The sequence below is a fragment of the Salmo trutta genome, chromosome 24, assembly GCF_901001165.1.
Source record: "Salmo trutta chromosome 24, fSalTru1.1, whole genome shotgun sequence".
Taxonomy (NCBI): Eukaryota; Metazoa; Chordata; class Actinopteri; order Salmoniformes; family Salmonidae; genus Salmo; species Salmo trutta.
Window position 1 is genome coordinate 27,701,190 of NC_042980.1, and position 14,189 is coordinate 27,715,378.

The following is a 14,189-nucleotide window of genomic DNA, read 5'->3' on the forward strand; positions in this document are numbered from 1 at the left end:
AAGAGAGAGAGAACACCACTAGGTGGCCAGAGAGAGAGAGAGAGAGAGAACACCCCTAGGTGGCCAGAGAGAGAGAGAGAGAGAACACCACTAAGTGGCCAGAGAGAGAGAGAGAACACCACTAAGTGGCCAGAGAGAGAGAGAACACCACTAGGTGGCCAGAGAGAGAGAGAGAGAACACCACTAGGTGGCCAGAGAGAGGGAGAGAGAGAACACCACTAGGTGGCCAGAGAGAGAGAACACCACTAGGTGGCCAGAGAGAGAGAACACCACTAGGTGGCCAGAGAGAGAGAGAACACCACTAGGTGGCCAGAGAGAGAGAGAACACCACTAGGTGGCCAGAGAGAGAGAGAGAACACCACTAGGTGGCCAGAGAGAGAGAGAGCACCACCAGATGCAACCAGTTCCTAACAGACCCAGGCTTGAGGGAGGACCAGGGACCATGGGCCAGAGGGAGGCTATGAGGGACATACCTCCAGTATCATGCTGAGCTTGTCCAGGGGGCTCTGGGGGGACATTGACATGGTGGGGCTGGTCAGGCTGGAGGAGGAGGGGGAGGAGGAGGCAGAGGAGGAGGGGGAGTGGTGGCTCTGCTGGATCAGGTCAGGCAGGAGGTGAATGCGGCCTGCAAAGCCATTTCTCTCCTGGTGGCCTTGGAGACCGGGGTGGCCCTGGAGGGCAGGGTGAATCAGCCCGGGGCTGGGGACAAAGCCAAGGACAGGGCCTTGGCCAGGGCTGGAGACAGGTCGCTTTTTGCTGTCACCTGCACTCTGGAAGTAAGAACAGGGGCACACTTTGGGTCTAAGTTTCTTTCCCTGAGGAGGAGGGATTCTATTGGCTACTTGTGTTAAGGGAAGACTAGTCTACTGAAGTAGTCTACTGAAGCTACAGTCTACTACTGTAAGAGACTTCAGACACATTCATTTGGGGATTAAGTAAAAGAGAATTGTCAATAACAGAGACCAAAAGTGTAATTTTACTCTAAATTATTTATAGGACTTTATTGGAGCCATTTTATGATGTTCAATCTGTTGCAGGTCTATGCTGTTGTCCAATGGGAGAACCGGTGGTTAATACTGGGAGTAGGTGCATTTCTTCAGGTTAACAAAGCCCTTTCCATTCTAACCCTGACCCCTTGGCTTCACCAGCAACACAAAGTAAACAATGAGAGAACAAATAACAAAGCAAGGTCCAACACAATATTAAACACAGTGGATAAACCATAAAGGGACAAATGAGTGAATGAAATACCACAATAAAATAACTACAAAGGTTTACAGTGTGTGACTGATATGTTGTTATTAGAGAGGTGGTCGGCCTGGGTGTTGGCCTTACCGGTCTGACGATCAGAGTGCCATCTTTACAGGGTGTGGTTTTAGCGTCACTCTCGCCCTCCTCGTGAACGATCATAGTCTTCACCGACTCCGTCTCACCGTTGCTCAGCCTCGAAGAGCTGGAGGTGGAGGTGGCATAAACAGAGAATCAGGAAGAGATTGTTCTAATCACATTCATTTTCCTTCACCGCAATCACACGCTCAAATGTCATTGTAATATATTTTTTATTTTTATTTCACCTTTATTTAACCAGGTAGGCAAGTTGAGAACAAGTTCTCATTTACAATTGCGACCTGGCCAAGATAAAGCAAAGCAGTTCGACAACATACAAAAACACAGAGTTACACATGGAGTAAAACAACATACAATCAATGATACAGTAGAAAAATAAGTCTATATACAATGTGAGCAAATGATGTGAGATAAGGGAGGTAAAGGCAAAAAAGGCAATGGTGGCAGAGTAAATACAGTATAGCAAGTAAAACACTGGAATGGTAGATTTGTTATTTGAAGAAAGTTCAAAGTTAAAATATAAATAATATGGTGCAAAGGAGCAAAATAAATAAATACAGTAGGGAAGAGGTAGTAGTTTGGGCTAAATTATAGATGGGCTATGTACAGGTGCAGTGATATGTGAGCTGCTCTGACAGCTGGTGCTTAAAGCTAGTGAGGGAGATAAGTGTTTCCAGTTTCAGAGATTTTTGTAGTTCGTTCCAGTCATTGGCAGCAGAGAACTGGAAGGAGAGACGACCAAAGGAGGAGTTGGCTTTAGGGGTGACCAGAGAGATATACCTGCTGGAGCGTGTGCTACAGGTGGGTGCTGCTATGGTGACCAGTGAGCGGAGATAAGGGGGGACTTTACCTAGCAGGGTCTTGTAGATGACCTGGAGCCAATGTGTTTGGCGACGATTATGAAGCGAAGGCCAGCCAACGAGAGCGTACAGGCCGCAGTGGTGGGTAGTATATGGGGCTTTGGTGACAAAACGGATGGCACTGTGATAGACTGCATCCAGCTTGTTGAGTAGGGTATTGGAGGCTATTTTGTAAATGACATCGCCGAAGTTGAGGATTGGTAGGATGGTCAGTTTTACGAGGGTATGTTTGGCAGCATGAGTGAAGGATGCTTTGTTGCGAAATAGGAAGCCAATTCTAGATTTAACTTTGGATTGGAGATGTTTGATGTGAGTCTGGAAGGAGAGTTCACAGTCTAACCAGACACCTAGGTATTTGTAGTTGTCCACAAATTCTAAGTCAGAACCGTCCAGAGTAGTGATGCTGGACAGGCGGACAGTTTTACTTGTATTTAGGAGCAGTTGGAGACCACGGAAGGAGAGTTGTATGGCATTGAAGCTCGTCTGGAGGGTTGTTAACACAGTGTTCAAAGAAGGGCCAGAAGTATACAGAATGGTGTCGTCTGCGTAGAGGTGGATCAGAGATTCACCAGCAGCAAGAGCGACATCATTGATGTATACAGAGAAAAGAGTTGGCCCAAGAATTGAACCCTGTGGTACCCCCTGCTGTCCGGACTGCCAGAGGTCCGGACAGCAGGCCCTCCGATTTGACACACTGAACTCTATCAGAGAAGTAGTTGGTGAACCAGGCGACGCAATCGTTTGAGAAACCAAGGCTACTGAGTCTGCCGATGAGGATGTGGTGATTAACAGAGTCAAAAGCTTTGGCCAGGTCAATGAATATGATGTCATTGTGAGTAGGGATAGGTTTGGGGTTCAGGGATAGGGTTGGGGTTCAGGGATAGGGTTGGGGTTCAGGGATAGGGTTGGGGTTCAGGGATAGGGTCGGGGTTCAGGGATAGGGTCGGGGTTCAGGTACAGGTCCTCCTCTACATACACAGCCCGAGAGTCCTCTGGTCCTGAGGTAGACTCCTCCCCTCCCTCCTGGTCCACTTCTTCGTCATCATCCTCATCTGTGGTCCCCGACTCTTCACTGGATGAGGAGTAGTCCGTCACCTTGTGGGGGCGTGGAACGTCCTCCACTGCACGCAGCTCTTTGGCCAGTGCCGTCAGGTCCTAGGGGGGGGGGGGGGCAGAGGTTAGAGGTCAAATTCTGTTTCCTTCCCTTTCTCTCTCTTTCAGTCTCTCTCTCTCTTTTTTAGCTCTCGTTTTCCGGGTTGTGGATTTGTTGCCGGGTCATTCGCAGGGTTAAATGCAGGAGACAGGATGCAGGAAGCTGCTTGGGGAGGAAGTGAAGTCACAGGTGCGCCAGCCAATGAGGAGTGGGCCGGTGAGTTGCAAAGCCAACAGGAGATGAGAAAATAGATTTTTATATTTAATTAGTCAAGTCAGTTAAGAACAAATTCTTATTTTCAATGATGGCCTAGGAACAGTGCCTTGTTCAGGGGCAGAAGAACAGATTTTTACCTTGTCAGCTCGGGGTACCCACTAGGGTACCTGCCGCCACATGAGAAATTACACACTGCTGCCATAATTCCAATCTGTCCACAAGGCTGGAAGAGGTTAGTGAGTCATCAGATGACAAGACCAGACCAGAGCATACAAGGAAGGAAGGGGCTGCAAGTATGAGAGAGATTGAATGATCCAATAGAAAGAAATATAAGAAGTATGGGGGAGGAGACAGAGGTTAAAAGGAGCATGAGTAAAATAGCACCAATCAGGAGAGAGGCAAGCCATTAGCACAGAACCCTTCAGCCAATGAGATTGTCAGTACAAACAGACACGATTTCACTCTAGCTTACCACTTCCCCCTACAGAATTCACATGAGTACCAGTAATCCACAGCGCAAAGGGCGAAACACACAAAGAACTATGTCAGATCATAGTAAAACCATCATTCCCACTCAAAACTGTTATTTTCACTGCTTTTTGAATTGTCACAACACTTGGCCTCATTCAACACTAGTTAGTACACTAGCTAGTACACTAGTCAGCTAGTCCAATAGTTTTACGGGGGTAAGATCTCACCACCGGTTGGTTAGGTCTGACCAATTCCTTCCTCTCCTCTGGGGTTTTCCCAGCATGCTCTGGGCGCTGAAGGGGAGAACCCTCAGACTTTGATGAGGCTAAGAGGGGGACAGCGGGGATACCGGTCAGTAAACTAAAGAGCTATGTGGAGAATTTTTTGTAGTGTATTCAATGGCTAATGTACTCTAATGAATCATATACTGTAATCCAATGCTGCAATGTGGTGCTAAATGTATTATCATTTGGTTACCAATACTTGACTACTTTGTATACAATAGTTATGTGTGTGTGTCTTGAGTGTGTATGTAAGAAACTCCTCATGAGACTATGCGTGTGTGTGTATCAGGGGAACATAAGACTCACAGCGGGCTCTGAATCTTTCCCCTGAGCCGCTGTGAGAGCTGGAGTTACTGGAACCAGAGGAACTGCCAGTACTACCACTGCCTGGCCTGGGAACCAGCTTCTCCACCCGCTCCCACAGCAGACGCGGCTCCGCTGCAGCACTGTGGAGAGAGACAGAGGTTTTATATTACAGACACACATACTTTACATATAGGCAAAATATATACAGTACCAGTCAAAAGTTTGGACACACCTACTCATTCAAGGGTTTTAAGTTATTTGTACTATTTTCTACATTGTAGAATAATAGTGCAGACATCAAAACAATGAAATGACACATATGGAATCATGTAGTAACCAAAAAAGTGTTAAACAAATCAAAATATCTTTTATATTTTAGATTCTTGAAAGTAGCCACCAATTTGCCTTGATGACAGCTTTCACACTCTTGGCATTCTCTGAACCAGCTTCATCTGGAATGCTTTTCCAACAGTCTTGAAGGAGTTCCCACCAATGCTGAGCACTTGTTGGCTGCTTTTCCTTCACTCTGCGGTCCAACTCATCCCAAACAATCTCAATTGGGTTGAGGTCATCTGATGCAGCACTCCATCACTCTCCGTCTTAGTCAAACAGCCCTTACACAGCCAGGAGGTGTGTGGATCATTGTCCGGCTAAGCACAAACCAGATGGGATGGCATATCGCTGCAGAATGCCTTGAATTCAAATAAATCACCAACAATGTCACAAGCAAAGCACCCCCACACCATCACACCTCCTCCTCCATGCTTCAAGTTGGGAACCACACATGCGGAGATCATGCGTTCACCTACTCTGTGTCTCAAAAAGACACGGCGGTTGAAACCAAAAATCTATAATTTGGACTCAGACCAAAGGACAGATTTCCACCAGTCTAGTGTCCATTGCTCATGTTTCTTGACCCAAGCAAGTATCTTCTTCTTATTGGTGTCTTTTAGTAGTGGTTTCTTTGCAGCAATTCGACCATGATGGCCTGATTCATGCAGTCTCCTCTGAACAGATGATGTTGAGATGTGTCTGTTACTTGAACTCTCTGAAGTATTTATTTTGGCTGCAATCTGAGGTGCAGTTAACTCTAATGAACTTATCCTCTGCAGCAGAGGTAACTCTGGGTCTTCCTTTCCTGTGGTGGTCCTCTTGAGAGCCAGTGTCCTCATAGAGCTTGATGGGTTTTGCGACTGCACTTGAAGAAACGTTTTGAAATTTTCCGTAATTACTGACCTTCATGTCTTAAAGTATTGATGGACTGTCATTTCTCCTTGCTTATTTGACCTGTTCTTGCCATAATATGGACTTGGTCTTTAACCAAATAGGGCCATTCTCTGTATACCACCCCTACCTTGTCACAACACAACTGATTGGCTCAAACGCATTAAGGAAAGAAATTCCACAAATTAACTTTTAACAAAAGCACACCTGTTAATTGAAATGCATTCCAGGTGACTACCTCATGAAGCTGGTTGAGAGAATGTTAAGAGTGTGCAGAGCTGTTATCAAGGCAAAGGGGTGGCTACTTTGAAGAATCTCAAATCTCAAATATATTTTGATTTGTTTAACACTTTGTTTGGTTACTACATGATTCCATATGTGTTATTACACAGTTTTGATGTCTTCACTATTATTCTACAATGTTGAAAATCGTAAAAATAAAAGAAAAAACCTGTAGGTGTCCAAACCTTTGCCTGGTACGGTACATTTTAATAGACAGACACATAGACACATACATTTTCATAGACACAGACATGCACAAAAAGTCTCACAGGAGATGAAGCTCAGCATTATAGAGAATTGCTAAGAGAGAAAAGGTGTGCACACACAAATAGGAGACAAGGATATGTATCACAGGGCAGAGCAGTGAGTAATGTTACATAAAACCCTCCCACACAGTATCCACACACAGAGAAGACCAGGACTCCACAGAGAACAGACAGACACACAGTGAAGAGGTTTTACATTACAGTACTGAACACTCGAGAGAAGAGAGGAGAGGGGGATGGTGAAAAAACACAATAGAGGGGGAGACAGACACAGAGAGACGGACGGAGAAATACAGAGAGATGGACGGAGAAATACAGAGAGACGGAAGGAGAAATACAGAGAGACGGACGGAGAAATACAGAGAGACGGACGGAGAAATACAGAGAGACGGACGGAGAAATACAGAGAGACGGACGGAGAAATACAGAGAGACGGACGGAGAAATACAGAGAGACGGACGGAGAAATACAGAGAGACGGACGGAGAAATACAGAGAAAGGGCTGATAGAAAAAGAAACAGAGGGACATGAAAAGGTACCTGCTGGCTTTCCTCTGGCTCACCGGGTTGCTAGGCGTGGCATTGCCATGGAAAGGGGAGTCCCTGCGTGACAGTACTGGAGACCTGGACGTTGTCCTCACAGGAACCTTCCATACAGACAGATGCCAGCTCTCACACAAACTCTACGGCCACACACACACACACACTCGGAGCGCATGTGTATGCATGAAAGAGCGTGACATAGGGGTGCCAGGAGCACAAACGCTGGACACACTGTTAAGACGTCTTTACAAGGTCCCGACAACGTTTCTACAATGTCCAAATGATGTTCCCCCCATACCCACACTGTGTAAAGCCACCCCACTGAAAGAGAGTTAGGTCTGATACACAGCAAAAGACAGCATTATATCCACACTCTTCCCTTATCAACCCCTGACTTAACACAAACACAGTTGTCAGGCTATATTATTGATTTGTTAGCATTCCTCTCTAGTAGTTTCCAGGGGACAGGAGGGAAAATAGCCTAAGAACAGGGCGCAGCATCCAGAGCAGAGCAGAACAGAACAAACAGCCACTCCATTCAGAAGGAATTCTAACTAACCCTGACATTGATTTGAGACTCATACCTCACCAAAAAAGAGGAAGTGATGTTTGATAGGTAGGCCCTATGTGAAGAGAGGACAATAATTCCACCTCTAATTTGTGCAGATGGGGGCAAAAAAAGGGGCCAAAGTCTGGATTTCAACATGATGAATATTTTCCTTGAACAGACAGAATCCTACCCCTCATTTGTGATAGCCTCCAGCGTCCCACTCATTTGGGAGCATTTCTAAAATGCTGAGATGCAAAAGCACTCAGCATTCAAGTGATTTCTGCTGCAGCTTTCTTTCTCTGCTATTTTTAAAACAGTCTCCTTCTGAGGTCTGGGAGGCTGAACGAGGGAGGGTTCTGTGAGGAGAGACAATAGAGGGGGAATAGAGAACAGAAAATGGACCTCTAATCCTTTCATAACGTTCTGCTCTCTCTGAATCCTCTCAGCAGGCCAGGGTGAGGAGGTGGTAGAGCCCTGCACAGGCATGAATTTTAAGTCAGAGCCCGAGCCATGCCCGCGACATTAAGGTCCGATTGATTCTGACAAATTGAAGGCCCGGCCCTGCCCAAAACCCGAAATCAGAAATAACTTCCTCCATTAGTAAATCCATTAGCTGCTCCTCTCTGTCCGTCACTCGCTCATGCACTCTGTTCGCTCTGCATGTGCTTTTATCATGGCGGCTCTGGATCTGAGAGTATCCATAGCAACGGTTCTGCTTGGGCTGCTCTGCTCAATGACGAGACAGAGAGCAGTTAGCTACTTTTCATCACTCAAAACTCAAGCAACATTATTATTTTCTGTGAAATAACCTCTCCTGTCTTATATTTGACTAGGTCAAAGCACTTCTAACAACATTTTATGATCTTAGTTAGATATGACTGTACAGCGCAGCAGAGCACGAGCAAACGGCTCAGCTTCAAAATGTTAATGATGAATTTAGTGATACCCGAGCCCTGCCTGTACCCTAGTTACTGATGAAAAAATAAGCCTTAGCCTGCCCTAACCCGATGTATAATGTTGGGGCCCGTCGGGCTCGGGTCGGGCAGTAGAGCTCTAGGAGGTCACCCCATCTTAGCTATTACTGAGACAACGTCACTCTGCTCATTCACTCCAGTATTGTCCTCTCCAGCATGGCCATCTAGTGACTACCAGTCTAACTGTCTACAGTTTAGACTTCCTAGTAAAGCCGTCGAATGACTACCAGTCCACTCGCCTTTGCCAGGGGATAGGCCTGTTCTTACCCTGGGAGGGGAGTCGTCTGTGGGGGCCTTCTCGAGGGGAGTGGCCCTAGGCTGGGGGTGGGGCTGCAGGTCAGTGCGTGCGGGCGATGATGATGATGGTGATGGTGCAGGTTGATGGTGTTGCTCCTGAGAGCGCAGGTTGAGGTGTGCAAAGCCAGGGACGATGGGCTCACTGAAGGAATGAGAGCGTGAGACGAGAGGGGGAGTGGCGATGCTGCTCTTTAGAGCGGCCAGGTGGGACCCCTGGACCTTCCAGAGACAGATAGACAGACGGGGTGCATCAGAGGGGGAGGACACATTGGGAGGAATAGGGGAGGTTTGGGGGAGGAGGAGGAGGGAGACACATCAAAAGAACAAGACCACAAACACAGGCAGCAGACAGTGATTGGATACTGAAGCTTCAGGAAGCATAAAAATGGGTGGAGCGGTCATGCAACCAATGTGAAGTCTTAGGAAGACAGATTTGATTGGTTCACATCACAGACAGCGACAGCGACAGCGCCACCTGTTTTGGTGCTCATGATGCTTCAGTCTCATCACCAGTTGTGAGAATGAGCATGGATCACATGAACAAGGCATACACAGATGAGCTAGCATCATGCATGGACAGACACAATCACACACACTCACATATGGCATGCACATATTCAAGGAGACTTTTTTGGTGAAAAGTAACTGAGAAGAGTGTCATCCAATAGGAACATATCAATACTAGGTTTATAGCTGAATTTATTCCATGTCCTATTACTTTCAAATATGCACTGAGAAGCCCTCAGACATGAAGCCCCATAGAGAGATGTATCCCTCAACAAATGAGTCTTTTGTAACGAGCCCATGTCATCACGCTTCATATCTGTCTCTAATGACGTGTCACTAACGAGTGAAGTGACTACTGCATTTAAATGGCTCTGCTAAAAAATGTAGCAATCAATTACATCATCATCATTGCCACCAAATTCAACAATGTTTCATCTAATCACCATGACATTAGCCAAAAAAAGAATGCTGCCCTGAATGGTGAACTGTAACAATGACTGTATTCATGCTGGGCTGGTTGAGTCTTTCTCCCTGAGCAGATGAGAAATATACTGAGTCACTGTGAAAACACAAAGATGAATTCTGGATGTGTTTGTGTTGTTTAGTACACAGTCCCAATGTAGCAGCTATACTTTTATAAAGAATTCACCATCTCAACCAACAACCTGGCAATGCATACTCACTCACACACACACACACACACACACACACACACACACACACACACACACACACACACACACACACACACACACACACACACACACACACACACACACACACACACACACACACACACACACACACACACACACACACACACACACATAATACAGAAGGCAGAAGGCAGTCAGAGGTAGAGTGAGTGGGTGAAGCTGGTATTGAACAGTGAGTGGCCAGGTCAGAAGCAAGCATCCTGGACTTGATACTAACACAGTGGTGGAGGATAGGCTGTCACCCAGGAAGTATCAAAGACATTGGAGGAACCCATTAAGGGACCAGAACGGTCAACTTTGTCATCTGTAAGGGACTAGAAAGTTCAACTATGTCATCATTAAGGGACAGAGAACAACACCCATATTTCTCCACACAGTGAAAGAATTCAGCTAGAACGGAGGCTAGAATAGAGGGAGGGAGGGAGAGAAGAGACAGAACACAAGAACAGTCATCTACTGTAGCTAGTTAGACACCACTACTGATACACAACCCGGAGAGAGAGCGAGAGAGAGCGAGAGAGAGCACCCTGTTAGAACTACCTGGAAAGAAGAAGGAATTGGAAAAATAATTAAGGAGGAACGGAGGAATAAGCTACTGCCGGTAGGCCATCTTGGTTGCCGTGGTTACCTGGGCTTCCATGGGTCTGTGCATGGCGGGCGGGGCGGCCACGGGGGCGTTTCCATTAGCGACGGTCTCGGCGGCGCGGGGAGGAACTGGGGGCTGGACCTTAACCTGGGCAGCCTGAGGAGAACCTTGGATGTTCTTACGGTACCTCTCATCGGCCTGGAGGGACAGACAGCAAGGACAGAGAGAGGGACAGAGTAATTTACCGTCACCCGGCCAAAGAGGACTGAGCCACAGCAGCAGTGGGAGGGTCAGTAGTACGATCAGTTAGGACCACCATGAAGAACAACAGGCACACTAGCAGGGACTAGAAAGCATTACCACAACATGACAACCAGAGAGAGATATTGTGACATGAAGAACAACAGGGGAGGTTTGTTCATCATATATTAGTGCATCAAAGGAGGCCTGCTGGCAGAAGTCAACAAAACAAGACCTGTTTAGTATTACACCTGAGGATAGGAGAGACAGGTTAGTTTCAACCATTCAGCTGACAAAATCCAGACCCCTGTCCTCCTGACTCTTTCCCTGCAGGTGATAATGTAAGCAGCAGGTCAGGCTAGAGGGTAGAACCAGGGACACACAGCAGAGCAAGGCCTAATGAGCCTCCTCTATATCAGACTGGGTCATTAGCTCTAGGATAGTGACAACAGCAGCATTTATTAGAACTGGGCTGGAACCCAGAATCTCTGGTGGCACAGCTACCTTAGACCACTGCGCCACCAGGGAGGCCTAGCTTTAAGTATTATGTTCATAATCATTTCGTTTGAAGAGGATATAAATATAAAGAAGTGGGCAGTTAAAAAATGTCCAAGATGCTGCATCTCTATCTGACAACAGGCGTTTGTCTCCATTTAGAACCTGTGCTTCATTCTATAGCCAGAGGACTCCTGATATCTCCAGGAGTGATAAGTATCATTTTTTGTCTTAAAACGGTTGTTGTCTAGTACCGTCTTTTTGCTATCTAGGGCCATCTACTTTAAGTCCTGCCTGTCTTCACAGTAGCCTACTTGGTGTGGGAACTGCTGACTGATATTAACTTGCAGATGATTGTTGACACATTAACCAGGATTAAGTAGCAGGGCAATTTGCGACTGTTGCCGTTGTAATCAGTGGCTGTATTGGAGGGGGAGTGGTTTCTCCTCTCCTAGGCAATTAGCTTCTTTTTTTCTCCACCTTTATTTAACCAGGTAGGCTAGTTGAGAACAAGTTCTCATTTGCAACTGCGACCTGGCCAAGATAAAGCATAGAAGTTCGACACATACAACAACACAGAGTTAGTTACACATGGAATAAACAAAATATACAGTCAATAATACAGTCAAAAAAAAGAAAAACAAAAAGTCTATATACAGTGAGTGCAAATGAGGTAGGATAAGGGAGGTAAAGGCAATAAATAGGCCATGGTGGTGAAGTAATTACAATATAGCAATTAAACACTGGAATGGTAGATGTGCAGAAGATGAATGTGCAAGTAGAGATACTGGGGTGCAAAGGAGAAAGATAAATAAATAAATAGAGTTTGGGGATGAGGTAGTTGGATGGGCTATTTACAGATGGGCTATGTACAGGTGCAGTGATGTGTGAGCTGCTCTGACAGCTTAAAGCTAGTGAGGGAGATATGAGTCTTCAGCTTCAGTGATTTTTGCAGTTCGTTCCAGTCATTGCCAGCAGAGAACTGGAAGGAAAGGCAGCCAAACGAGGAATTGGCTTTGGGGATGACCAGTGAGATATACCTGCTGGAGCTCGTGCAACGAGTGGGTGCTGCTATGGTGACCAGTGAGCTGAGATAAGACGGGCTTTACCTAGCAGAGACTTGTAGATGACCTGGAGCCAGTGGGTTTGGCGACGAGTATGAAGCAAGGGCCAGCCAACGAGAGCGTACAAGTCGCAGTGGTGGGTAGTATATGGGTAGTAGGCTTTGGTGACATAACGGGTGGCACTGTGATAGACTGCACCCAATTATTCTGTTTGAATGCTTTGAGAATATTGACTATTCCAGCATAGCCTAAATATTGGTTTAAAATGTAAAGCTAAAAGCGCTAAAAGCTGATGATGAGTAAGAAGACATGGTGGGGGACAGTAAGACCGTGGAACAGAATCGATGACACACAATGGTGGTGTGAACTAAGTGATGGTGTGGAAGGATGTGAGTGATCATATCCTCACATTATCTAATGTCCTCTTCTCAAACCCCTGGAGGAACATAGGCCTTCAACAACATACACAATATAAACACGCTGCCACGCAGGTCCGCTAACACACCGTCTCAGCAGAATTAGGAACATTGGGAAAGAAACAATGAAACCCCCCTCTTCCTGTAGATAGGACACATCCTGATGACATCATCACTTCAGAACTGTAATAAACACTCTGGCTTCCACAACTTGGCCCAGAGAATTCCTAACCTCCAAGCTCAATAGTTAGCTCCCTTCAGATCTGCCATACTGTGACATACTCTGACCAGATTTTCTTGAGACAGTTAGAGTAGTGTGACTTTAATAAATCTAAAACGTGCTAGCCATTCTCCAACACCCTACTACGGAGCGAAACCCATAAATTACAATCCAATGACTTAGAAGGTTAGAAGAACAGATGGATAATGGGAGATATCTAGATGGATAGAAGTAGATAGATAGGCTTACAGAGTTTGGTCTCACCAGTAGCATGGCCTGTTCGTGGAGCAGCTGCTGCTGCAGGATCTCCAGGTGCCTCTGCTCCTCCTCTAACTGGCGACGGATGTACTCCTGACAATAACAACACACGCACAGACACACAGGTCATCAGTGTCAGGGAAGACTATAAGTACTATGAAGGAGAATGTTGTCAATGGAGAGTTCTCCTACCTGCTCACGGTCAGCCCTCCTCTTCTCCTCCTCTGCCCTCCTGCGCTCCTCCTCCTCTTTACGCCGGCGTTCAACCTCCTCCATACGCCTCTTGTCATCCTGCTCGCGGCGCCGCTGCTCACGCTCCTGCTGCCTCCTCATCTCCCGCTCTCGACGCTGTTGCTGTGGACAACCACAGGGGGCAACAGAGAGCAGGTATCAGGAGCACTGACATCACTATCAGTTAACACACTGAGCTAGTTAGCTGTCTTGTTTATGGTCACCATATCTGGCCATTATGAGATAAGCTAGCCATTACTTATTGTGCTCGTCTTGCTTCCCAGGGTTCAGTTAGTTAACTACACTATGGAGGTGCCAAGTTTTACCTGTAGGCTTATCATCACCGTATCAAATTACAGTATGGCTGGCAGTCTCTTAAAAATAGGCTCATTAGCATTGATTTATTAAATCATCTCTATAAGTACAGTAAGTAGCTCTACGCCATAAGAGTAAGACCTGCAGGACACTGTGTGTGTGGTCCCTAGTTTTATTAAGTACACTATGGTGGTCCCTGGCTGCATCATGAAGTAGCATGTCTCCATATTTAACCTTTCAACATGCAGATGGGGATATCTAAACCAGGAGCACACATTCTCATGCCCCTTGGTCAACTAGCCCAAGAGGATTCCCTGAACCTACAGTATAATATGATTCATAAATGCATTTGCTCATTAATCATAAGAA

At 46.2% G+C, this 14,189-nt stretch overlaps 1 protein-coding gene across 14 annotated transcripts in view; it reads right to left on the bottom strand.

Moving 5' to 3' along the window:
- Positions 1-14,189, bottom strand: part of map4k4 (mitogen-activated protein kinase kinase kinase kinase 4) — a 91,649-nt gene that overhangs the window by 17,896 nt on the left and 59,564 nt on the right. Inside the window, exons 13-23 of one of the 14 annotated variants that reach the window (XM_029711667.1) lie at positions 13,467-13,628; positions 13,281-13,367; positions 10,624-10,779; positions 8,743-8,991; positions 6,949-7,055; positions 4,638-4,777; positions 4,275-4,372; positions 4,049-4,057; positions 3,184-3,362; positions 1,336-1,453; positions 474-770 (exon numbers count right to left, since the gene is read on the bottom strand). In XM_029711667.1, coding sequence (XP_029567527.1) covers positions 474-770; positions 1,336-1,453; positions 3,184-3,362; positions 4,049-4,057; positions 4,275-4,372; positions 4,638-4,777; positions 6,949-7,055; positions 8,743-8,991; positions 10,624-10,779; positions 13,281-13,367; positions 13,467-13,628 — 1,602 coding nt within the window. Of the gene's footprint in view, positions 1-473; positions 771-1,335; positions 1,454-1,586; positions 1,629-3,183; positions 3,363-4,048; positions 4,058-4,274; positions 4,373-4,637; positions 4,778-6,948; positions 7,056-7,235; positions 8,992-10,038; positions 10,398-10,623; positions 10,780-13,265; positions 13,368-13,466; positions 13,629-14,189 lie in introns of those variants that run through there. The other 13 variants (XM_029711665.1, XM_029711668.1, XM_029711666.1 and 10 more) reach the window with 13 other exon arrangements.